At 42.8% G+C, this 27,757-nt stretch overlaps 1 protein-coding gene across 1 annotated transcript in view; it reads right to left on the bottom strand.

The window, feature by feature from the left end:
- Window positions 1–27,396, bottom strand: part of mrc2 (mannose receptor, C type 2) — a 248,976-nt gene extending 221,580 nt beyond the window's left edge. The window contains exon 1 of the mRNA XM_048560554.2: window positions 27,129–27,396. Within this exon, the coding sequence (XP_048416511.1) occupies window positions 27,129–27,219 (91 nt within the window). The 5' untranslated portion in view covers window positions 27,220–27,396. The remainder of the gene's footprint in view (window positions 1–27,128) is intronic.
- Between the last annotated feature and the right edge of the window lie 361 nt (window positions 27,397–27,757).

The raw sequence follows: 27,757 nt of genomic DNA, 5'->3' as shown, positions 1-27,757 counted from the left end.
ATACCCTTTAATATTCAGTATATTTCTGAAATGGCTTTCATATCCACTCATTTATTTCTGTAAATTCATCCAACTTTTTATAAATTGTATTTGCATTCAAATAAATAATAAAGAGTGGGAGCAGGCCACTCAGCCCTCAAGTCTGCCCCTCCTTTATATATCATAGCAGACTGGATTCTGGCTATTCCACCTTCAGGCCTGTCTGCCACAAACCTTGACTCCCCATGGAAAGCAAATTCTAAACACTAATGACACTTAGAAAAAATTCCTACTTATTTCCATATTAACTGTAAGTGTGCTTATTTTTAAATTTTATCTTCTGGTTCAAAGTTCCCCCATAAGGTGAAACATTCATCCTGTCAAGCTCCCTTGCAATGTTATATAAGGCTACCTCTCATACACCAAACCCCAACGAGCACAAACCCAACCTTTCCAACATCTCTACGCACAAATCTTTTCAGAGATAGGTATTAGCAAGTCAACACCTTGCAACCATATCTCTGGAATAGCTATCACGCAAGTAGAAATGAATGAGTAAGCATTATCAATTCATCTAACATTTTACAAATTCTGCTTGGATTCAGACAAAATAGCCTTTAATTATTAAGACCATCTTTTTCTTACTCAGTCTCGCTGTTATGTTTCCACACACTCTCCCTTCCTGTCATGCTCTGGTTATCATTTCCCATATTCCTGACCTGCACTACTGCTTTTACTCTTCTCCTTAACTTTCAAACTCTCCCTGTACAGGAACTTTTCTTCTTCCACAACGATTCAGTTTTAACCCCTTGCCACAGTTTAGAGAACGCTGCTTGACAGGGCTTGTGAAAGTCAGCCTTTGGGACCAATCAACAACTCCAGGAGTCAATTACTGCAGTTAACCTACAAAATAACATTCAGTAAATGTGAAGATTGTTCCACGTGGCAGTCTTGTTATGAAGTGAAAGCCACAAAAGGACAGCATAGGGAGTAGCAATGAAAACATGTACTAATCCATAATCTGACCCAGTACTTCATACTGCACGGCACTAACAGTAAATGATGCTCTCAGCCCTCTATTTTACTTTGGGCCTTTTTTTATAAACTGAATCATTTGGGAATTTATTCTGTGGAACCCTTGGCCAGCGTGGAAATTACAGACCATTCCGCTTTGGAAATAAAACTGGTGTACGCCGAGGTTCACCTCACCTGAAAAGTCAAAACAAACGTAGCTTATCAACAGGAGGAAGGTACACTGCATAAACTGGAGCTAAATATAACACTAGCAGTGCACCTTTCCCAGACAGGGAGATCATGACCCCACAATACAAAAATATTTGAAAAACAGACAACAATTTGTGAAGAAATGCATTAAGATCTTGATAGGTACTTAGTGGAAGTTAAAAGGAATATAAAGTCCAAGAAACTGAACAGAAGTCTACATTAGCTAGCCAAATGGATTCATCCAGAGAGTGCAATCCAATCACAACAGTTTGAGAATCTGAATTCAGCTATTAAACCTGGATATAAAGAACTATTTTCAGCAGGAGCTTTCAGCTTGTTATTACTTGTCCAACTGGTTCGAAGCACGAAAGCAAATTCACTTTCAGTCCGCATAATGAAGGAGATAACAAGGTGTCCAGCTGGATGAACACAGCAGGCCAAGCAGCATCAGAGGGGCAGGCTAGCTAATGTAGACTTCTCTTCAGAAAATTTTCTGAAGAAGGGTCTAGGCCCGAAACGTCAGCTTTCCTGCTTCTAAGATGCTGCTTGGCCTGCTGTGTTCAACCAGCTCTACACCTTGTCATGTCAGATTCTCAAGCAGCATCTGCAGTTTCTACTATCTCTGAAACAGCATAATGAAGGGGCAGGCTAGAGTGTCCAGCGATAGACCGATAATTACCAAAAATTCACTGTCGACAAGACTCCCTCCAAGAACTGTTCCTACAATTGTACTGCTTTCCTGGAATACATTGTGCCACATTTTCATCAACTCCTTCCCTTGCCAAACTCACCTTTTGTTTCTCCAAGCTTTCTGACTGTCACCTTCTCCTTGGAACATTACTCGTAAATTAATCACTCTCATGCCTCAAGCAAACCCATATCTTCCACCTCTGTATGTTTATGAATAGGTGCATTGATAAGAATATTCCAATTCTGATGAAAGCAGGTCAACCTTGGGTTGCACGGTGGCTCAGTAGTTAGCGCTGCTGCCTCACAGTGCCAGGGACCCAGGTTCAACTCCAATCTCGGTGACTGGTGTGTGGAGTTTGCACAGATTTTACTATGAAGAAACGGAGTTAACAGAATGCACAGCAATAAACTTGTATGTTTTAAAAACAGTTTACATTACAGAAGAGGGTGTTCGGGAGGTCTTAGAGAATATAAAAGGTGGATAAATCTCCAGGGCTTGATCTAATGTATCGCAGGACATTGTTAGAAGTAAGGAAGGAAATAGCTGGACCCTTTGCAGAAATATTTGCTTCATCTATAACTGCAGGTAAGGTGCCTGATGATGGGTGGGTGGCTAATATTGTACCTTTGTTTAAGAAAGGCTGCGAGGAGAAACCAGGGAACTATAGACCTATGCGTCCGACTTCGGTTGTGGGTAAATTGTTGGAGATGATTATAAAATAAAGGATTTATGGACATTTAGAGAGTCAAAAATTGATTAGGGATAGTCAGCATGGGTTTGTGCGAGGAAAATCATGTCTCACAAACTTGATCGAGTCTTTTCAGGAAGTTATCGAAAGGATTAATGACTGCAGAGCAAAAGATATTGTTTGTTTAGACTTTAGTAAAGCCTTAGACAAGGTTCCGCATGGTAGGCTAATTAGTAAAATCAGGTCACACAGAATTCAGGGTGAGCTTGTCAACTGGATACATAACAGGCTTAACAGCAGGAGACAGAGACGGGTGGTGCAGGGTTGCTCTTTGGACTGGAGGCCTGTCACCAGCGGCATTCCACAGGGATCAGTTCTGGGTCCTCTTTTGCTTGACATTTATGTAAATGATTTGGATGAGCATAAAGAAGGCATGGGTAGTAGGTTTGCAGACGACACCCAAATTAGCGGCACAATAGACAGTGAAGGTTTTATAAAAGAATCTGGATCAAATGGGTCAATGGGCTGAAAATGGCAGATATAGTTCAATCTGGATAAACGTGAGGAATTGCATTTTTGTACAACAAACAAGGGTAGGTCTTCTACAATTAATGGTAGGGCCTTGAGTAGTGTTGTAGAACAGAGAGGCCAAGGTGTTCAGATACACAATTCTTTGAAGTTTGAGTCACATATAGACAGGATGATTAAAAAGGAGTTTAGCATGTTTGCCTTCATTGCTCAGTAATTTGAATTCAGGAGTTGGGAAGTCATATTGAGTTTGTACAGGACATTGATGAGGTCTCTTCTGGAGTACAGTATCCAGTTCTGGTCACCCAGTTACAGGAAGATTATATTCAGCTTGAAAGGGTTCAATAGAGATTTACCAGGATGCTGCCGGGTATGGAAGGTTTGAGTTATAAGGTTGGACAGGCTGCAACTTTTTTCACTGGAGCACAGGAGGTTGAGGGGGAAGGTGTGGTTGGTCTGGGAGGGATGCTGTTCAGAGGTCATGTGGATTCGACGGGCCGAATAGCCTGCTTCCACACTGTAGGGATTCAATGATAACCTGAAACATCACCTCTGTTTCTCACCCAGTAGACGCTGCTTAATCTTTGGAACGTTTCCGGAATGAATACTTATCATAGATTGCCAACAACCACACTATTTGGACATTTTTTCAAACAATACCTCTTACTGGCCTAGTTTAAAGTGTCTGAATCAAAGTTCTGGCACAGTGGCGCTGATCTAGACTAACGTGGCAAATTGGCACATTTCCAAGGCAGTGGCTTTTGATTCTGCTCGAATGGAGTCTGCCCTGATCAAGCCAAGCCAATCTTTGTCAGGCATTGTGCGTTCAAACATCTCACCCAAAACAGTAGTGTGGGGGACAGTGCAAAGTGCAGAGCAGGAGGCTGAATGCAAAACCATCAAAGAACTCATTTCCGCACGAATAAAAACCTCTTCTTGCATTGGCTGTGAAAAGGGAGGAATTAAAAAAAGACAAGGAAAGCAAAAGTCATGGGAAAGATTCTTTTCACAAGATCATTTGAAACATATCTAACACTAACAGATTACAGATCATAGGTTTGCAAATTAATGCATGTGTGAAATACCAAACGGACTGATATATTGTGGAGTCACATCAACTGTTGTGGACAGACCAGCTCTTAAAAGTTGAAAAATAATTTTGAATGCCAGTGTGCACATGTGGGTGGCATGCATGTCTGAGCTTGTGTGCGCGTGAATGTGTGTGTGATGGAAAGAACAGCAAAAACATCTCCCCAGAGTGAAGTAGTAGATACTGGATATCTGAACTATGAACAGAAAACACTGGAAATACTCAGCAGATCAGGCAGCATCTGTGGAGTGAGCTAAGAGTTAATATTCCAGGGCATTGACCTTTCATCATATCTTGAAAAAATTAGAAATGTAACAGGCATTAAGCTCAAACGGAGTGAAAGGGTCAGGGCAGAAGGGAGAGGTCTGCGACAGGTTGTATGTTGGAGAAACTAAACAACAATAGATGATAGCGTGAAGTAAAAGATGGTGGTATTAGAGCTAGAAAAGAAACTAAAGGTAGATCTACAAGACATGTGAATGGAAAGGGGGAGGCATAATGGGAATGTCGGCAGACACTCTGGTAAATATCTGGGGAGATGGGTTTGAAACAAAGAAACAAAGAAACCTACAGCATAGGAACAGGCCCTTCGGCCCTCCAAGCCTGTGCCGATCAAGATCCTCTGTCTAACCTGTCATCTATTTTCTAACCGTCTGTGTCCATTTGTTCCCTGCCCATCCATGTACCTGTCTAAATATATCTTAAAAGACGCTAACGTGTCTGCATCTACCACCTCCGCTGGCAACACGTTCAGGCACCCACCACCCTCTGTGTAAAGAACTTCCCACGCATATCTCCCTTAAATCTCATCAATGTCTGAAATGGTTGAATCAGTGCCTCAAAAGGGGAGACTCTGACCTTGAGTTTCCATTCAGTTTCCCTGGAGCAGGGTACAGTAGGAGGCTGAGAACAGAGATCGGAACAATCTCATTTCAACTGAGAATAAAACTGGTAGATGATCAGATTTTCAAGACTATGTTTGCAGAGCCAACGGCAGTGTTCCACCATCAGCCAATCTGTAGTAGGTTTCTCCAGTGTAGAGAAGAGCAGGTTGGGTTAAGCAAATATCATAACATGAAATAAAAGTACAAGTAACTCATTACAATAACTGGAAGGTGTATTTGAGACTTGCAGGTGTGGAAAGGGAGAAGGCACAAGGGCAACTGTGGCACCTACAGCGTTTCTCTAGGAAGATGTCTTGGAAAGGGATAGAAAAGTTAGCAAAAGAAAAGCTGGACTGTATCAATTTTATCTGGAATAAAGCTGGTGGAAACACTTTTTTTTTGTCCTTCCAGAAGGTTTAGGACAGTAATTATCAGTGGATCCTGGACAATATATTACAGAGCATCAAATAGCAGCACGTGCTCATAGCTCTCCATACACAGAACCTTCAATCAGTACAACGGATATGAACGACAGTACAGGAGCCAGGACACCGTAAGGAAGAAAAATTGAAGAACTGCCTCAGTCACACTCATACAGGTCCTTCACAAATGTCCACGGTACACAAGCCTGTAAGAAGTTATGTCCTCAACTCCCTGGATTGTGGGAGCAACAACACTGGGATCTTCATCTCAATACAAATGTGATATGCCACAGAAGAGTAAAACAAAAACTCCAATAATGTGGCAACTTTCACAACTCCAGGGTGAACAAATGAAGCATTTCTGAAGTTCCCATAAATGGAAATATAACCACGAACAGACAATCTACTTGCACTGACCAACAGAGATGAATATTAGGCAAGACATCGAGATGGTTCAGTGAGTTTAATTTCAGACTCCCTTCAAAAACTCAGTTCAATTCCCTTGTACTGAAAACCACGGATTTGGTTCAATTCTTGTTCATGACGGTTTGGTTCCCATCACAGGAAAATGTTCAAATTCATGTTACAAGTCTCCCCCCTTCTCAGTGGAGTAGCCTGCTGAATTGTCTAACTTCTAGGCTCACACTCAATAATTAGCGTTTGGAGTGAGGCAGGGGAGAATGGCATCTATGAAGAAGAACAATCCCTCAGTAGCAACTGGGTCCTTCCAGAAAGGAGAGGGAAGATTAGAATCTTGTTTACAATTCACGGTCTCCTGGTCATTATTAGTGGAGTGAAATATCATAGACATTCATCGTGAATTGTGGCTCTGTTTGAATTGGTCAAATAAAAAGCTTTTTTTTTAAACCTGGAGTTAAGAGTCCAATGATAACCATGAATCCATTGTCAACTGTCCAGAAAATCCTCTGGTTTACTGATGTCTTTCGGGAAGTTAACTGCCATCCTTACCTGGTTTAGCCTACATGTGACTCCAGACCCACAGCAATGCGCTTGACCCTTCTTATCTGTCCTCTGGGTAATTAAGGATGGGCAATAAATGCTGGTCCAGCCAGTGGTGATCATATCCCATGAGCAAACAAAAAGACAACTCCTGGGTCGCAATGCCAATGGAGCCCAGAATCTTCACAGCCGAGCTGATTGAGTATCATCGCACAGTGAGAAAAAAAATCTTTACAGTAGGTAAAGTATGTTATTGTTCATGAAAATGATGTGAAATTAAATAAATTAAACAAAATACCTTGGCAAACAACAGTTAATATGCAGGTCAATATGCTGAAAGGAGCAGAAATAAGGAGAGTTGACATGGTTTGGACAACAGTCAACAATTAGCAATGCCTTAAGCAGCTCATTACCAACCTGTGCAGGCTGGGATAGTTCACTGGCAGCATTATCTCTGGTACTACATTTGGTTCCACTTACTATGGATCTCTCGTTCTCTTCAGGAAGTCGTGTTGTGAGGGACCACTGCTTAGAATGCCAACCCAAAACCTTTAGTTGTTAAAGCAGCTAAATTTAGCAAGATGTCCAGCATTCCCCTCCTCTTAAATACCGTCTTCCCTACATGCAAAGCCAAGGTTGAGAATGGACTGCCGCATATGGTAGTGGGGAGGGTGAAGGTTGTTGGGGTCAGATACTGGAACAGACACACTGCAAATACATTATGCCTACAATAATTACTAACATACTCTTGCCATCCAAGGCATCCTCTTACCTCCCATTCTTGATTTATGCTGGCTTGTGGTTCTTTTTTATAAGTTTATTCATTTACAGGATGTGGGTGTTGCTGACTTGGCCAGCATTATTACCTATTCCTAAATGCTCTGGAGTAAACGACGATGAGCTGCCTTGGAGTCACAGAAGCATAAAATCGTGCAGCACGGAAACATACCCTTTGGTCCAACTCGTCCCTGCCAACCAAATATCCTAAATTAATCTAGCTCCATTTTCCAGTGTTTGGTCCATATCCCTCTAAAGCCTTTCTATTCATGTACCCATCCAGATGCCCTTTAAATGTTGTAATTGTACCAGCCTCCACCACTTCCTCTGGCAGCTCATTCCACACACGCACCTCCCTCTGTGTGAAAAAGTTGCCCGTTAGGTCCCTTTTAAATCTTTCCCCTCTCACCTTAAACCTATACCCTCTTTTGGACTCCATCACCCCAGGGAAAATGACCTTGGTTATTTAGTTCTAGGGAAAATAGCCCCGGCCTAATCACCATGTCCCTATAACTTAAACGGTCCAACTCTTTCAAGTTCTTAAATCTTTGCAGTCCATGAGGTGTAGGCACATCCTCAGAGATGTTAGCAAGGGAGTTTCAGGATTTTTGACCCAGCAACAGTGAAGGAATATCGATATATCTCCAAGTCATGATTTTTTCCTGTGTGAATGTCATGTAACTCATCCAGTTTCACAAAGTTACACTTTGTAGCAATTAGATACAATGCAGTGGCTTCAGACAGCAGTTAAGTTAACCACTTTGCGATGGGTTTGGAGTCACATGTAGGCCAGACTGGGTAAGGATGGCAGACTTCCTTTGCTAAAGAACATTAGGTCACCCCGACGGGTTTTCACAATGGTGGTCACTCTTACACAAACTGTTAGTTCCAGATTTTATTAAATCAAATCCATTTGCCTTGGTATGGTTTGAACCTATGTCTCCAGGACACTAGTCCAGCCTTCTGAATTGCTAGTGCAGTGATGTTACCACTACACTTGGCAATGATGAGGCTCCCAGTATCTCTGCCCCACAGTCATTATGTACCAGCCTACAAAACTATTTGACTGAGTGGGCATTACACCAGAGTTTTATCCTGAGAGGAGTCAGCTGTGACCCGGTTGGGAAGACAATTACCCAAGTGAGAGGCTCTCATTCAAGTCCCAGTTCAGAGATTACTGCACCTCAGTAAGACTGACACCTCAGTTCAAGGGGAGTCTTTTGGATGAGATTAAATTGAGATTCCTTACAGTTTTCTCAGGTATGCAAAGTCGATCCCCCATGGAATATTTAGGTAAATAAAGTTAGTGAGTTCTCTACTGATGTCCTGACCAATACTCATCTCTCAGTGAACAGTAGTAAGTCAAATGATCTGGTCATTATCACGATACTATTATTTGGAGCTTGCAGTTAGTAAATGGGCTCCTCTGTTTGCTACATTATAGCAGTCACTACACTTCACTGCATGCAAAGTGTTTTGAAAAGTCCCGAGGTCACAAAAGGGGCTATGTATAAGCAAGGCAGCTGTTCTTATCACCTCTCGAAGAGGGATTGCCACATCATTAAATATAATTAATAAATGTAACACTGGCTTGGGACCAAACCTGGAGTTCCAGGGCCAATAATGGATTCCCTGAATCAGCTCATTGTCTCAAAATACAGCAAAGGGAAGGTCCAACATGCAGCACGGAACAGAAGAATTATACAGCTGTAGTCCAGCTGAGCTGCTGCTGAATCTGACAGAACTGAGACACCAATTAGCTTGTTGGGTCCTGTGATTGATTAGCACGATGATTCCAATCATAGTCAGAGTTTTACAGCATGAAAACAGACCCTTCGGTTCAACCAGTCCACACCAACCGTGTTCCCAACCTAAACTAGTCCCTCCTGCCTGCATTTGGCCCATCTCCCTCCAAACGTCTCCTATTCACAAACTCACTCAAATGTCTTTTAAAACAGTGTAACTGTACCTGCATCCACCAGTTTCTCTGGAAGCTCATTCCGCTCTCTAAAAATGTTGCCCTTCATGTGCTTTTTAAATCTTTCTGTTCTCAACTTAAAAATAGGCCCCCTAATTTTGAACACCCCAGCCCTAGGGAAAAGATCCTAGTCGTTCACAATATCTATGCTCCTCATGATTTTATAAACCTCAGTAAGGTCACCCCTCAACTTCCCACTCTCTAGTGAAAAAACACTTAGTCAATTTTCTCAAACCTTCCTTTTCCAGCAACATCCTGGTAAATCTTTTCTAAACCCTCTCCAGTTTAATAATATCCTTACTATAACAAGTCAAGCAGTGTAACACACTGCCTCATTCCCAGGATCAGGATAACAGGGCAGGGGTTTGGTGGGCTCTCATTCATTGTGTTGTCTGAACAGCTGTTAGAAGAGCACATGAGGAGAGGGGAGGCACAGAGGTAGAGAACAGAAACTGACATACTGGGCTGACTGCACCAGCTGAGGGTATCAAGCTTTCTAAACATATCTGAATTTAATTCTGTTCTTTCCTTCAGCAAACAGATTAATTTGTAGATCTCAGTGACCCCTCCAAGATTAGTGCGCCTCTTCGTCCTCGTGAAGTTCATACAGTCGCAGCCTAAGGCTCTCACGGGCTTTGAGTAATTGCCCTATTGTTACATACACAAAGTCCTTCCATGTTTCTCCACTGAAGTCAATGAGAGACATGTACCAATGAGCAAACCTTCATCATTCATATCGTACTATTGACAAATACAAAACTGATCTTCTCCTTTCATGACCAATATTTCATTAAGATGCATTAAGTAGAGTTGGTTCCTTCTCATGGGAGGAAATTGCAGTTGGACGATTGGGAAACCATACTTATTATACACTCTGTGGGAGAGCAAGCCAGGCCAGGCAGGGCTAGAAAATAAAAGTGTACTTATTAATGTATAGTGAACAAAGTGCTATGGCGTTGGTTTCTTTCCCTAGAAATGTTGTCATCCACCCACTTTGAGCTGCTAAGGATTTAGGAGGACAAATTCTTGAGCAAGAAATAGTTACTCACAAAATCCAGAACCTAGAATCATTCTAGCACAAACTCAATGTTATAACCTTCAAGTCAAGTTGCGAAGGATGATAACGAAGCCAATCTATACACAGTTTTTCACTTATTTAAGGTGAAACACTACAGGCATACAGCAACTAACTCAACCATTGTGCAGTTTCAACAGTGTTTCTTTCTATCGGCTCATGAAACCTCAATTAATGCCCTTCTCCAATGGATATGGTCTTTATTGGCTAGGCCTGCCATAATTGCTCCAAGGGTCATTAAGATCACAGTCAATGCTGGGGGTCTCGAGTTACAAGCAGACCAGACCTGGCAAAGGGGGCAGAGTTATCTCTCTCTAAAAGGGCATTAGTAAACTTGGTGAGATTTTTTTCATGAGAGTCAAAAGTTTAGATTTCACCATCTGGCACAGTGGGATTTGAACTAATGTCCCCTGATTATTAGCCTGGGGTTCTGGATTAATAGTCCAGCAATATTACCAGTACACCACCACATCCCCTGCATATAAATGATTCACAATTAAAACCTGGAGAAAAGACAGGCAAAAAGACAGACAGACAGTCTGTTGCACTCATCAGGGTATTTATAAGAAGTACCAATGTAAAAGAAAATAACATTTTTTCTAAATAAGGTAAGAATGCTTATTGCTCAACTACTGGTCTATGGTTTAAAAGACATTCTGCCTATTACACAAATAATTAATGTGGATGTTACATCCAGTGGTGATGGTATATAGACCAAGCATCACAAAGACCATTGGATTATATCAAACAAAATGACCAGAAGGCAAGGTACCCACCTAGTCCATAAAACACAAAAACACATTAGAAGATTCTGCAAGTGAATTATCAAAAAAGTTTGTCCAGAGTGTGCTAAGAATTATGCCGATAACCAGTTAAAGATTGTAAGCCTGATTGACAGTGTGGTGCACTCACACATACTGTAAGCTACACAGGACCTTTTTCTTAGTAGATAGAACTCACTGAGCTTGTTTCAACTTTAAAAATCCTGTAACAGCCATTCTGTGTTCATTCCTCAGTACAATACCTTGACCAATCACAGCCAACATGCCTGGCTCAAAGGAATAGATAAGATAGAAGTAGAGAGGATGTTTCCACTGGCAGGTGAAGCTAGGACAAGAGGGCATAGCCTCAAGGTTAGAGGGAGCAGATTTAGGACTGAATTGAGAAGGAACTTCTTCACCCAGAGGGTGGTTAATCTATGGAACTCCTTGCCCAGCGAAGTAGTTGATGCTACTTCAGTAAACATTTTTAAAGCTAAGGCAGATTTTTTTTGAACAATAAAGGAATTAAGGGATATGGTGAGAGCGAGGGTAAGTGGATCGGAGTCCACAAAAAGTTCAGCCATGATCTTATTGAATGGCAGAGTAGGCTCAAACAGTCAGATGGCCTACTCCTGCTCCTAGTTCTTACGTTCACATGTAAACAAAGCTTGGCAGTTTACTGTCAGTCATTAACTGGTATATTCTCCACAGCAATGTTTCTACCAGAGTTCACTTGCCACCTAATCAGTACTCTTCTCATACTGTATAAAATGCTGTTTCTCCCTACATTGGTATTTCTTGTGAATGTTCTGATGAGTGCAAGATGAAAAGTTTCAACTAAATGGGCCTTTTTTTCAGCAATAACCAAATTCTATGCTAATAAACAATTACTTAATGCATAATTAACACTCCACACAACCAAATTCCATCCCACTTTCTGAAGAAGGGTCTAGGCCCAAAAAGTCAGCTTCCCTGCTCCTATGAGGCTGCTTGGCCTGCTGTGTTTGTCCAGCTTGACACCTTGTTATCTATCCCACAGCTGATTATTTGAACATGGGCACCACCACACCCATCCTATTGTTCACCTCAACCATCCCTATTCAATCAGCTCATCACATTTAATCACACAGCAAAGGACAACCAGAAAGACCCGAATAGTACTTCTAATTGAGTAGAATTAGAATAATTAAACTTTGTTACAAACACATGGAACATCTAACAGAGAAGGCAACAGCACACCAGCTCAATAAATGGCAATTAATAGATTGAGGAAGAGGTCAAAGGAGCTGTGGAAGCCACAGCTGGGTTTCACATTCAGTCTTTCCAGACTAACAAGGGAGAAGGTGAGGGTACCTCAGAAGATGAGTGAGTAAAAATCAATGTTTTCCAGAACTGGTAAAACTGGATATTGGCTTACAGAAATTCTTCTTTCAAAATAGTTTTACCATTTTTTTTGCAAGTGGCCCAATTTTTAAAATCATTAACACATTGCCTGCTGGTAATGGTCATAGCCAGGAATGGCAAGTGAAGACAGGCCAGCAGGTCTGGGAGATGCTCTGGATGCAAGAAGGGGGAGAATGGGCAGTTGCTGAGAAGAATGATAGGCTACAGCAGACAGCACAGCCAGACCTACCACATTAAAACCATTTCAGAAACAGCTGGAAAGCACTAATAGGGAAAATGCTGCGGGTGGTGAGGCTGGGATTCTTTAGCCGGATCAACCTGGTGATTTTACAACTTTTGTTCAAGGTAAAAGAGACTTTTAAAAACTACCCATTTGCTGCAGTCATCACAAATAGATTTGTCTTGCTACCACTGTGAAGGCTGTTTTACAGCATGATTTTAACTGTTCAAATGTGATTTATGTAAAATCCAGTGTTGTTAAACTGTACTACAGAGAAGCAAGTATGCAAATGAAGTAAGGACTTGAATACAGTCTCCCTTCAGAACCATCTACATTTCTGTGGGCACACACACCCCACCCCTATGTGCTGTGCTGTGCTCTGTTTTTGTAACTCATGTTGCAGCTCTTCCAGTATCTGGTGACCCACTTTTTGACTTGGTGACCACCCTTAATGCCTTTATCACAGGCTTTACAGAGATAGTAGGAACTTGTGATGTTTTATAGGCTCATGCTCTAAAATTCTACATCCATTCTAAAATTCTGCCTCACTCGATGCACTTGTGCACAAAATCCAGGCAGACAGCACAGGGCATTACTGAGGGAGTCAGGTGTCCTTCAGGTGAGAATTCAGTCTGGTTCTAGCATCTCAAGTAGCATTAAAAACATCTCATGGCTGCCACGTTGTGGAAAAGGAAGAAATATTCCCCAGTGATCTGGCTAATTGTAATCCACCAAAAGATTTTGGGGAGTTGGGGGGGGGGGTGGAGAAACACAGATCAGCACTACTATCATCACTGCAGATACTGGGAGCTTGCTGTGTGCATGTTTGTGGTTTTGTACATTACAACAGTAACTACACTGTTAGAAGTAATTCATTAGTCATAGAGCACATTGAAATGTCCAAAGGTTGTGAAAGGCATTATACAGATCTAAGTTATTTTCTCTCTATTCTGCCTGTGTTTAAATTAAGCAGCCCACACAGCGGGAGAATCTCGGCCAAAGATTTTATGCCCTAATGAATTGTGTGTGTATTTTATCTTCAAATGGAAGATCTCTATTGACTTGATCCCTCCCACATAAAGCTCTGCACAGTAGCCTAATATACCATTCTATCGACCCAGCAGATGTGACTATTTGACCATCACAAATCTAGGTTCGTCCCATTCCAATTCACTAGTATCCTCAAGGGAAGGAAATCTGCTGTCCTTACTTGATCTGACCTACATGTCACTCCAGATCCCCAACAATGCCATCAATTCCTAACTGTTAGAACAAATAACAGCACGGTGCAGGTACACGTCCTTTGGCCCACCAAGCCTGTGCTGACACAAAATGCCTTTCCAAACTAAAAATCTTTTGCCTCTATGCTGTCCCTATCCCTCTATTCCCAGCCTATTCACATATCTGCCAAGATGCCTCTTAAATGTCACTATCATATCCCTCTCCACCACCACTTCTGGCAGTGAGTTCCTAGCACATACCACCCTGTATGAAAAATTTGCCGCTCACATCTCCTTTTAAAAATTTATCCCTTTTACTGTCCTCTAATAATTGACCTTTCTACCCTTGGGGGGAGGGGAGGGTAGGGAGGGAGGAAAGACTCCAACTATCCATTCTATCCACACCTCATAATTTTGTAAACTTCTATCAGATCGTCCCTCAGTCTCCAATGTTCAAGTGAAAACAAACTAGGTTTGTCTAATATCTCCTCACGGCTAATACCGTCCAAGCCAGGCAACTGTTGCAGTACCCTCTTCAACGCCTCGACATCCTTCTGGTAGTGTGATAACCTGAACTATATACAATATTTCAAATTTGGCCAAAAGTTTTATACAGCTGCAACATAACTTGCCGACTTTTATACTCTATGCCCCAACTTATGAAGACGAGCCTGCCATATGCCTTTTTGACCACCTTATCCACTTGTGTTGCTATTTTTAGTGAATTTGTGGACCTGTATGCCTTGATCTCTCTGAATGCTAATGCTTCTATGTGATCTACCATTTACTGTATACTTTCTTCCTGCCAAAATATATCACCTTGCACTTGCCTGGATTATATTCACTCTGCCATTTCTATGCCCTAGTCTCCAGCCTATCTAAATCCCGCTGTATCCACTGGCAATTCTCCTCATAATCCTCCTCAGCTCCCTCAATCCCTGTTTCATCCACAAACTTACTGATCAGGCCAATTTATTTTCCCCAAATCATTTATATAGCTCACGAATAATAGGGGTCTGAGCACTGATCCCTGCAGAACACCACTAGCCACAGATCTCAGAAAAATATTCTTCTTCTGCTACTCTGTCTTTTATAGTCAAGCCAATTCTTTATACATCTTACCTGCTCACTATGAATCCCATGTAACTTCACCTGTGGCAACCTGCCATGAGGGACCCTGTCAAAGGCCTTGAAGTCCATGTAGACAATATCTACCTACCTGCCCTCCATCATCTTTGGCATTTCCTCAAAAAGCTTGATCAAGTTTGAGACATGACCTTCTTGCACAAAGCCATGCTGTCTATCACTATTAATATTGTTGCTAGCAATCCTCCCCAATAATTTCCCTCCCAGTGACCCAAGGCTCACTGGCCTGTAATTTCCCAGATTATCCCTGTACTCCAAAAGGGCTCAGCAAGCCATTCAGTTCAAGGACAATTAATGGAGGTCTTGCCAGAGACACCCATGTCCCATAAGATTTTTTAAAATCTAATAGTGATTATAATAATGATAAAGTGTAACAAAAGGACACATACAGAACTGTTGCCGAGCATCTAGACTCTAGAGATTACTTCAATAGGTTGGGGCAGAAAAAGTCTGCTCTGTACTTCAAATATGTGTTCATGGTAAAAGAACAGAAAATCAGTCGTAGGTGCCGGGAGGAAGAATTTCTGATAGATCCATTTAACCTCCCAAAAGGGAAAGAGTTCTAATTGCCAAAGAAAGGAAAGCCATGGAAAACTGAAGAAGCAAGAGATGAGACAAGGTAAAATTGAAAGAAAAAGCATGAAACTTGCAACAGTAAACGCAGATCCTGATTACCAGGAAAGGTTAACAATAAAATAAAACTTAAGAACTCCCTTTTTCAAAAAAAGGAGAATGTAAAGAAAATATCAATGACATCAAAATCAACACAAAACCTTTTATAATTATGTTAGGCAAAAGGTGATGTGAGGAGTAACATGCCCCACATGATAATTACACTATTGTCAATTAAATGGAGGCAAGTGAAGACATTCTGATTACTACCTTGCGTTACCGAAGAGGAAGGGATCTACATTGAAATGAATCAGTGATCAGAATTCATCAAAATTAACAACAGCATGTTAATAGTCATGAGGAAATAAGGGCACTAAAGATGTACAAAACTCTAATTCAGCAGTGGGAATGGTGAGTGCGCGAATCAGGGGGTAGCTGGGAAGCGAATGAATATATTCGGGCAGTGGCTGAACCCAAAACACACATGTGATGTCTCCCATGTATCCTCCTCCTCCTCCTCCTCCTCTAACCAAAAAGAGACTGTGTGGCGGGTCGGAAAGGTAAGCTTTCTTTTGTTTTCTTTTTATCTCTTTGGCATTCTAGAGCAGAGGGTATGGAATCTAGGGCAGCAGCATGCTGCTCTTGTAGGACGTGAGAGATCAGGGAGTGGGGGGCTGGTGTTAGTGACCTATCAGCAGAAAGCCATAGTGGCCAGGTCTCTGGCACTGAGCCACTCTGTGTGGCTCAGGGAAGGGGAAAATTAAATGGTTAGTGGAACAGACAGGAGATTCTGTGGTCCCGAGTGAGACTCCCAGATTGTAAGTTGAGCCAGGGTCAGGGATGCCTTGGATCGAGCCTACGGGATTCTTAAGGGCGAGGGTGAGCAGCCAGAAGTCATGGTACACATGGGTACCAATGACCTAACGAGGAAAAGGGATGAGGTCCTGAAAAGTGAATATAGGGAGTTAGGTTGGAAGCTAAAAGGCAGGACAAGCAGAGTAGTAATCTCAGGATTACTACCGGTGCCATGGGCTAAGGAATAGAGAGCGAGTGCAGCTGAACACGTGGCCACAGAGCTGGTGTGGGAGGGAGGGCTTCAGAAATGTGGATCATTGGGATACCTTCTGGGGAAGGTGGGACCTGTACAAGAAGGACAGGTTGCACCTGAACTGGAGGGGCTTCGATATCCTGGGTGGGAGGTTTGCTACAGCTCTTTGGGAGGATTTAAACTAGTTTGGCAGGTGGATCAGAACCATAGTACTGGATGGGTTTGCTGCTGTACAGGCAGATACAGCATACAGAGAGTCTGTGGAAGGATAGACAGTTGATAGGGCAAAGTTGCAGTCAGTGCAATGCGTTGAAGTGTGGCTATTTTAAGTTCATAGAATCCCTACGGAGTAGAAACAGGCCCTTTGGCCCAACAAGTCCACACTGAGCCGCAGAGCATCCCACCCAGATCCATCACCTAGCACCCACCATTCTACACATCCCTGAACACTATGGCCAATCCACTGAGTCTGCACGCCTTTGGATTGTGGGAGGAAACCGGAGCACTCAGAGGAAACACACACAGACACGGGGAGAACATGCAAACTCGACACACACAATTGCCAGAGGCTGGAATTGAACCCGGGTCCCAAGTGCTGTGAGGCAGCAGTGCTAACCACTGAGCCACCATGCATTTAATGCAAGAAGTGTCAGGTGACAAACTTGGAGCATGGATCAGTACTTAGAGCTACGATGTTGTGGCCATCACAGTGACTTGAATAACACAGGGGCAGGAATGGTTGTTGGATGTTCCAGGGTTTAGATGTTTCAAAAGAAACAGAGGGAGGTAAAAGAGATGGGGGAGTGGCATTACTAGTCAGGGATGGTATCACAGCTGCAGAAAGGGAGGTTGTTGAGGAGGGTTTCTCCACTGAGTCAGTACGGGTGGGAGTCAGAAACAGGGAAGGAGTGATAAACTTTATTGGGAGTTTTCTACAGACCCGCCCCCCCCCCCCCCCCAAAACAGGAACAGAGACACAGAGGAACAGATTGGGAGGCAGATTTTGGAAAGGTGCAGAAATAATAAGCTTGTTGTCATGGGTGACTTCAACATCCTGAATATAGACTGGATCCTCCTAAGTGAAAATAATTTTGTGGGAGCAGATTTTGCCAGGTGTGTTCAGGAAGGATTTCTGACCCAACAAGTAGATAGGCCGACTAGATCAGAGGCCATATTGGATTTGGTGCCTGGCAACAAACCAGGCCAGGTGTCAGATCTCTGGGTGGGAGAGCATTTTGGTGATAGTGATCACAACTCCCTCACCTTTACTACAGCCATGGAGAGGGATAAGAACAGATGGTATGGAAGCCTATTTAATTAGGGGAGGAGGAATTATCACGCAATTAGGCAAGAACTGCAGAGCATAAATTACGAACAGATGTTCTCAGGGGAAATGCATGACCAAAATGTGCAAGTTGTTTAGGAGCAGTTGCTACGAGTTCTAGGTAGGTTTGTCCCACTGAAGGAAGGAATGGATGGTAAGGTGAAGGAACCTTGGATAACAAGACATGTGGAACATCCAGTCAAGAGGAAGAAGGAAGTTTACTTAAGATTGAGGTAGCAAGTACCACAGTAAAGTAAAGGACTACTGTAGAGTAAAGGACTACAAGGTAGCCAGGAAGGAACTAAAGAATGGACTTAGGAGAGCTGGAAGGGGGTAGGAAAATGCCTTGGCAGGTAGGATCAAGAAAAACCCCAAAGCTGAAGTGAGGGCAGAGACTGCTGTGCCTTTGGTGATGATCTTTGTGCCCTCACTGTCCACTGGAGTTGTACCAGATGATTGGAGGGTGGCAAATGTCATTCCCTTGTTCAAGAAAAGGAATAGGAGCAATCCTGGAAGTTATAGGCTGGTCAGTCTTATTTCTGTGATAACAGTGTGAAGCTGGATGAACACAGCAGGCCAAGCAGCTCCTGAGATGCTGCTTGGCCTGCTGTGTTCATCCAGCTTCACACTTTATCTCTGATTCTCCAGCATCTGCAGTTCTCATTATGTGAGTCTTATTTCTGTGGTGGGCAAATTTCTTGGAGAGGATTGAGAGATAGTATTTATGAATATTTGGGAAAGCAGAGTTTTTGATTAGAAATAGTCAGCATAGCTTTGAGGGGCACGTGATGCCTCTCAAGCCTTATTGAATTCTTTTGAGGATGTGACAAAACACACTAAAGGTCAAGCAGTGGATGTGGTGATATGGATTTTAGCAAGGCATTTGAAAAGGTTCCCCATGGTACGCTCTTTCAGAAAGTGAAGACACATGGGATTCAGGGAAATTTGGCTATCTGGATATAGAATTGGCTGTCCAATAGAAAACAGTGGGTGGTAGTAGATGGAAATTATTCAGCCTGGAGCTCTGTGACCAGTGGTGTTTGACAGGAATCTATCTGGGACCTCTGCTCTTGGTGATCTTTAAGTGACTTGGATGAGAAAGTGGAAGGGTGGGTTAGTAAGTTTGCTGATGACATGAAGGTTGGTGGAATTGTGGACAGCGTTGAGGACTGTTGTAGGTTGCAATGGGGCATTGACAGGATACAGAGCTGGGTGAAGAAGTGGCAGGTGGGAATCAAACCGGAAAAGTGTGAAGTGATTCATTGGCTCAAATTTGAATGCAGAATACAGGGTTAAATGGCAGGATTCTCGGCAGTGTGGAGGAACAGAGGGATCTTGGGGTCCATGTCCTTAGATCCCTCAATGTTGCTACCCAAGTGGATAGGGCTGTAAAGAAGGTGTGCACTGTGTGTTGGCTTTCATTGGCAGGGGAATTGAGTTTAAGAGCCGTGAGGTTATGCTGCAGCTCTACAAAACCCTGGTTAGACCACACTTGGAACACCGTGTTCAGTTCTCGTTGCCTCATTATCTGAAGGACATGGAAGCTTTAGAGAGGGTTCAGAAGAGATTTACCAGGATGCTGCCTGGGCTGGAGGGCAGGTCTTGAGGAAAGGTTGAGGGAGTTGGGGCTTTTTTCATTGGAGTGAAGAAGGATGAGAGGTGACTTGTTAGAGATGTGCAAAGTGATGACAGGCATAGATAGAGTGGATAGCCAGAGGCTTTTTCCCAGGGCAGAAACGGCTATTAAAAGGGGGCATAATTTTAACGTGATTGAAGGAAGGTATAGGGGAGATGTCAGAGGTTGGTTCTTTATACAGAAAGTGGTGGGTGTGTGGAACGTGCTGCTAGCAGTGGTAGTGGAGGCAGATACTTTAGGGACATTCAAACAACTCTTGGGTAGGCACGTGGATGATATTAAAATGTAGGGTATGCGGGGTAGTTTGATCTTAGAGTAGGAACATCGTGGGCCACAGGGCCTGTACTTTACTGTACAGTTCTAGGTTCTTTAAACCCCAAGACCAGATGGCTTCTAGCCAACATAGGAATAGAGTAGGCCAAGCAGCATCAGAGGAGAGGGGAGTTTGACGTTTCGGGTCACCCAGCTTCACACCATGTTATCTCGGATACTCCAGCATCGGCAGTTCCTACTATCTCTACAGGAATAGAGTAGGTCACTTGGTGTCTCAAGTCACTATTAGTGAATAAAATCACAGCTGATCTGCTACCCTCAATGACTTTCTCCCTCACTATCCCCATGTTGCTTCATTTCTTTAATACTTACAAATCAATCGTCTCAGTCTTGAACAGACCTAATGATTCAGCTTTTACAGCTCTTTAGAGTAACAAATGCTAAAGATATACCAACCTCCAAATGAAGAAACTACTCCTCACCTCACCCTCTTAAATATTCAATGTCTTATTCAGAGACTCCAGCTTTGGGGGTATGGGATGTCAGGTCCCATTGAGGATGGAAATGATGATGTCGGCTCTCATGGAGAAATATGTTAGGGTGGTGACAATGTTAGGTCTGAGACCAGAGAGGAGTTCCGTTGCCCCTCATACTCAATAGATCTTGTTTTTCCCGTTACATTGGTATTCTCGCTAAATGTCCTAATGAGTGCAATATGAAAGGTTTTGTCCAAATGTCTTTTTTGAGAACACTTAATTGTGATTGCAAACTGCTATTTATTTACCTTTAAATTTAGAAATTTAGTTCCATCTTTGATAGCAGTTAAATCATGATAATTTTAATGAGGTTTTTTGTAAAGAACTTGGTGGTCAACCAAATTTCTATAAACCAGAATTCAATGTTAAAAAAAATAATGTCATCCACCTCAGAGCTAAAAAGATCAACGTATTTTGTAAACAGTTCAAAGCCAGAAATGTGGAGAAGCCAAGAGATTTGTTATAAAATATTGAAATTACTAAAAGCTTCTGGACAAATACAAAAAAAACTTAAATGGAATGTTGCCATTCATCTCAGATGAGCAGTGAAGTTCTTCAGACAGAAACATATATGTTCAATCACAGCCATTTAAAATTAGAACTGCATGAATTGTTAAATGTAAATTCTTTACTAATTTTTAAAATTCTCTTCCAAGCTGACTCCCTCTGTGTGGGTGCGCTGCATGGCATCAAGTAGGCAACATGCACAATGCAGTTTTCAATGTCTTGCAGCCCATGCAATATAAAGCAGTGGAAACTACATCGCTGTCATATGGAGCTCGAGGCAGATCACACCCAAAGCTCCATGTGCAGCTTAGGAAAGAGAATGAAGCTGGAGCAAAAATGGTCAAATTTCATAAAAAGGGTTGCTGATAAGACTGTTATTCCCTTAAGCAAATAAGATGAATTGAGATGTTCAAAATTCTTAATGAATTTAAGTTATACAGGGAGAAACTACATTCACACTGGCAAGGAGTAAGAACAAGGGTTGTAACCTAAATATGAATATTGGGTTTTGGGAAGCACTTCTTCACACTAAGGTAAGAGGAAATTTAAACTGAGGTTAATTGAAAATTTCAATTTATTGCTGTTCTAATGGTTCTAGAACCAAGGCACACACCAAGGTGCAGTTAATATCCAGATCAACCTAGTTAAGTTTCTATTTATTCGTTAATGGGATGTCAGTAGGACTGACTAGGCCAGTAAACATTTCCCATTCCTTCCTGATCGAGAGAGTGATGATCAGTTGCCTTCTTGAATCACTGCAGTTCCTGAGATGAAGGGACACCCACACTGCTTTCGGGAAAATTTTGACCTAGCAACACAAAATACATTGCTGTTTCTTCAAAGTCAGGATGGTGAGTGGCTTGGAGGGGAACTTGCAGGGGGTGGTGTTCCCATGTAACTGCTGTTCTTGTCCTTCGAGGTGGCAGTGTTCAGGGGTTTGGAAGGTGTTTTGGTGTGTACCTGCAGTGCATTTTGTGGACTGTACACTCTTCAGTCACTGTGTCACAGTGATGGAAAGAGTGAATGTTTGAGACGAATAGTGTGCCAACCAAGTGGACAGCTTGGTTGAACAAGCGCAAGTTGTTGTTTTGCTATCAGTTATTCATAAAATACCTATTGAATTATTTACCACTTATAATTATGAAAAAAAGACAGACTCTTAGGTGTCAACCACTGTGCTCAAGCCTCTGACAGCTTTTCACTCAAAGAATGTACAGTCACAATTTTCCCCAAGAACCCAGACAGGTAACTCAGCCACAACTACCTCCAATTCCATGGGGGTAGTACACACATGCACGACATACCAGACCTCCCCTTTGTCTACTACCTCCTTCCTCAATCAGATACCAAAAACAGAAGAGCAGAAATATTTAAATTACCTACACGCTGTGCCCAGTGTAGATCTGTGCAGTAAATTAAAGAGGCTTCAGTGTGTAAACAACACAATGCATCTAAGTCCAGGCCATACAATAGCACTAGAAGTTTTTCTGTCAGTTTGCATAATGTGAAGCCCATAGTTGGACATGTTTCAAAGTTTGGTGCCTCCTGTCTTGCGTGTGACACTCCTCACAATTCAATCCAAGCTACAGTGACCAACCTCAGTCAAAGTGACTCCCTGGTTCAGTCATAAGTAACATTTGTCATACACATGCCAGGCAACGCCCATCACCGATAAGAGACAATCTATCCACTGTCCCTTAACATTCAATGGCGTTACACCATCCTGGGGGTTGTCATTAGCAGAAACTAACATCCTCTGAACAGAGTGCCTACAAGAGCAGGTTACAGGCCAAGAATACTGCTAGTAAGTCACCTCCAGACTCCCCAAAAGCCTGTCCATCTACAAGGAACAAGTCAGGAGTGTGATGAAATGCTCCCCATTGGCCTGGATGGGGGGAGCTGCAACAACACTCAGGAAGCTTGACATCATGCAGGGCAAAGCAGCCCATTTGATTGGTACAACATCCACAAACATCCCCTCCCTCCACCGTCAATGCTCAGAGGCAGCACATTATACTGTGTAGAAGATGCATTGCAGAAATTCACCAAAGATCCTCAGACAACACCTTCTAAACCCATGATTACTTTTGTCTAGAAGGACAAGGGCAGCAGATATGTGGGAACACCATGATCTAGATCCACTCCAAGCCATTTACTGTCCTGACTTGGAAATATATTGCCATTCCTTCACTGTTGGATCAACATCCTGGAGGCAAACTCACACTATATATTGTGGGCCCTTGTGCTCTCTCAGACCCACACCAGCAGCAGCTTCTTGGAATATAACGGACTTGACAATCAAACCATGTAGGTGTGAACAAGAAACAAGTCAGAAAGACTGCAAGGCTCTTCATGAATTGGCAACATGCCACTGAGGTTGAATCCTGGGTTCAGAGGAATTGGTAGTTAAGTTGGGAATCTTCAATCTTCACACAAACAAAATACTGGAAATATCTCCGAACTACCTGGCCTGAGAGACAAATTGAAAAGCCAAAACAGAGACTGTTAGGGTCATCATCGGAAAAGGATGTTAAGGAACGTGAAACCAAGGTGAGCTGAACAGCAAAAGAAACTCAAGATGCCCTCATCTTATTATAAAGAGTTAATTGAGGAATGAACTCCAACCAATCGGTGGAACTCAAACTTCATTTGAGGATGATTTTGAGCTAAACTACAACCATTAGTGGAAGAGCCAACATACAAACTGAGAAAAGGCAAGTTTACAGCCAATTTCTTACCACAAAGGTACCATCTGAGGTCTGGGTGGCACATTTGAAGGCTAAAATCTCGAGTCAGATCGGGGTGGGGGGGGGGCGTGGAAAGGTTAAGTTTCTCTGCAATTGTAAAATAGCCCTAAGTCTGCCCCTATCTGTATATATGTTATATTCATCCTAGTCAACGACAACTCCCTGACTCAATGCTTGGGTAAGATCCCAGGAGATCCAGCAGTCTCATCTGTTGCTTCTCCTTTAGGTCAGTGACTTATCACCACTAACATAAGATGTAGAGATGCTGGTGTTAGACTGGGATAGACAAAGTCAGAAGTCACACTATACCAGGTTATAGTCCAACAAGTTTATTTGAAATCACAAGTTTTCAGAGAGCACTGGTCCTTTGTCAGGTGAAATGGAGAGAAGCGCACAGGCACAGAATTTATAGGTGGAGAGATCATTGTGAGATAATTCTAGTTAATTGAGTGTGTCAAATGGTGCGAGTGGAGTGTTGACAGACTGAGTAACTAGTTTTTGCAGGTGATCAAAAGTGTTAAACAGTGTGAGTGAAGAATCAGATGGGAACACCAGCCGCCACATACACGATAGATACTCATGGGCCTCAGCCAGTATTGTTTAACGCATACCTGTCGGGCTGAATATGTCATCATTGTCCACAGGAATAGTGCCCGAAGACGGGAGGGTTGCAAATGTTGTCCCCTTGTTCAAGACGGGGCGTAGAGACAACCTTGGTAATTACAGACAGTGAGTCTTACTTTGGTTGTGGGTAGAGTGTTGAATAGGATTATAAGTGATAGGTTTTATAATAATCTAGAAAGGAATAATTTAATTAGGGATAGTCAACATGGTTTTGTGAAGGGTAGGTCATGCCTCAAACCTTAGTGTTCTTTGAGAAGGTGACCAAACAGGTGGATGAGGGTAAAGCGGTTGATGTGGTGTATATGGATTTCAGAGTGTTTGATAAGCTTCCCCAAGGTAGGCTATTGCAGGAAATATGGTGGCATGGGATTGTGGGTGATTTAGCGGTTTGGATCAGAAATTGGCTAGCTGTAAGAAGGCAGAGGTGGTTGATGGGAAATACTCATCCTAGAGTTCAATTACCAGTGGTGTACCGCAAGGATCTGTTTTGGGGCCACTGTTTGTCATTTTTATAAATGACCTGGATGAGGACGTAGAAGGATGGGTTAGTAAATTTGTGGATGACACTAAAGTCGGTGGAGTTGTGGATAGTGCGGAAGGATGTTGTGGGTTACAGAGAGACATAAATAAGCTGCAGAGATGGGCTGAGAGGTGGCAAATGGAGTTTAATGCAGAAAAGTGTGAGGTGTTTCATTTTGGAAGGTGTAACAGGAATACAGAGTACTGGGCTAATGGTAAGATTCTTGGTAGTGTGGACGTGCAGAGAGATCTCGGCATCCATGTGCATAGGTCCCTGAAAGTTGTCACCCAGGTTGATAAGGTTGTTAAGAAGGCGCACAGTGTGTTAGGTTTTATTGGTAGAGGGATTGAGTTTTGGAGCCATAAGGTCATGTTGCAGCTGTACAAAACTCTGGTGCGGTCGCAATGGGGGTATTGTGTACAGTTCTGCCATATTATAGGAAGGATGTGGAAGCACTGGAAAGGGTGCAGAGGAGACTTACCAGGATGTTGCCTGGTATGGACGGAAGGTCTCATGAAGAAAGGCTGAGGGACTTGAGGCTGTTTTCATTAGAGAGAAGTATAAGAGGTCACTTAATAGCGACAACATACAAGATGATCAGAGGATTAGATAGGGTGGGCAGTGTGAGCCTTTTACCTTGGATGGTGATGGCTAGCACAGGTAGCTTTAAATTGAGGGGTGATTGACATCTGTCCTATATCTGAGGTAGGTTCTTTACTCCGAAAGTAGTAAGAGCGTGGAATGCCCTGATTGCAACAGTAGTAGACTCACCAACTTTAAGGGCCATTAAATGATCATTGGACAAACATTGATGATAATAGAATAGTGTAGCTTAGATGTGCTGCAGGTTGGCGCAACATCAAGGGCCGAAGGGTCTGTACTGTGCTGTAATGTTCTACGTCACTTCTGACTTTGTGTAGTCAGTGCCATATAATAGTGGTCAAATTTCTGCAGTATTAAACCAAGGCTCAGCAACCACCCTCTCAGCTGCACCGAAAAGACCCGACCCAACTATTGTGGCGGGGGGGACTGGGAAAGTCTTCACAGCATCCTGGCAATATTCACTCGTCAATCAACTTGAATAAATAAAACTAATCACTGTGTCATTATTGCTACTTGTGGGAGCTGGCTGTGCCGAAATTGGATATTGCATTTCCTACATTGCAGTGGTAACTCTACTTAAATTGTTTCACTGATTTTTTTTTAAAGTTCAAGGATCATTAAAGGTGTTAGAGAAACAGAAATCAATTTGTGCTATCGCTAAGAAAATGGTCTCAATCAAGATGCCTCACCTGACTCAAATGGAAATAACTGCCGATGACATTTTGTGCTCGTCCTGAAAAGATTTTCTTTTTCAAAAGAGTAGAAAGTGCTTAAAAGGATTTAGTGCTGTAGATGTTCTCGTGTTTTCCCCAAACTGGCACTGAAGTTGTGTTTAAAAGGCTGTTTTGAGACTGAATTTTTCATTTACAAGGGTTATGGAGGTAGCAAAGTGAAAGTGCAGTTGGGGCTACAATGAGAGCAGCCTCATGGAGTTGAATGACCTATTTCTTGTATTCCAGCGATCTGAGAAGTACGAAGTACAAAGTGAAAACAGTTCTTCCAATCCCAGTGTTTGCTGACACCGCGACCAACTGTGGGCCCCACCAATGCACTGCAGAGACACAAGGGTCAGTGAACCCAATTAAACAAGAAACCTGCAGCTGTACAGAACGAGTGCAGGTCAGCCCCTGCTGCCCAAGCAGTGCCCACCAACTTTCTTCGGGGGAGGGCAACTACCCCTTTTGAAAGGGCCCAGGCTGGATGGTGATGTGGCTAGTCATCTCCCAATCTGCCGGTCTCTCTGATAAAACTCAAGGGTCATCATTTAAAACACCTTCTCCACAAACTGCAGTCCATTTCAACAGCATGATTTCTTACTTTGAAAACAAAAAAGTTTAAAAAAAAAATTCTTCCCCTCCCCCCTGCAAAAAGAAAATACACACAAAAAGTCACATCTGTTTCCACTCAGTTCGGGACATTCCTTCTGCTGGATCCAGCCATGAAAACTTACTTGATTTGGCGAAACAAAATGTGTGAAGGTTCAGTAACATTCGAATCAAAAGCATCAAGCTCTCTAAAACGATTGGGAAAAGAGTTGTAATGCATGTTTAAGGGACAATAAAGATAGAAGTTTGCTATCCCCTCCCCTGTGTATTTGGCAGCCGGACAGTTAAACAAATTCTGAATGAATAAAGAGTTTTTTTTTTCTTACCTGAAGTGACAGAGTGTAGCCCAGCAACAAGGAGGAGGCAGAGAGAGTGCAGGCCGGCCGGGGGAGCTTGGCAGCGGCTCCCAGTGCCCATGGCTAGCGGGGAGGGGAGGGACCGGCACCGGGGGATCGGGCTGACTCCGAACCCAGCGAAGCCCCGTCTGTCTCTGAGCGATTTCCCGGCTCAGGGAGACTGCGCGTCAACCAGCGGAGTCCGAGTGAGCGCCACTCCTGCAACAGAGCTTCGGAGTATTCCCACCCAGTCAGCATTCACGCCCGCCTCTCCTCAACTCTTCATCTCTCACCAGCTCAAACCATTTACACCGCTTCCAGTTTTTCTTCCAAAAAAAAGTTACATTGGCAGGAAGAAAGTCTGTTTTCAATTAACGACGTTAACCTCCAAGATTTCTGCACTAACTCTCCCCCACATTGGAATGAACAATAAGTAAATGTATACTCTCCATTTTTGTTTAATTTTGAAGTTACCGGGGAAGTATTTCTAACACACGAATAACACTATTTTTCTTGTCAGCTTTTCTTTGTATGTATGTATGTATATATACACACACGCAGATACAAATTAGGAGGAGGCCGTTCAGCCCTTCAAGCCTGCTCTGCCATTCAACTCAACT

This window comes from Stegostoma tigrinum, chromosome 31 (genome assembly GCF_030684315.1).
Source record: "Stegostoma tigrinum isolate sSteTig4 chromosome 31, sSteTig4.hap1, whole genome shotgun sequence".
NCBI classification, from domain to species: domain Eukaryota; kingdom Metazoa; phylum Chordata; class Chondrichthyes; order Orectolobiformes; family Stegostomatidae; genus Stegostoma; species Stegostoma tigrinum.
This window is presented reverse-complemented; position numbering and strand designations above follow the sequence as displayed.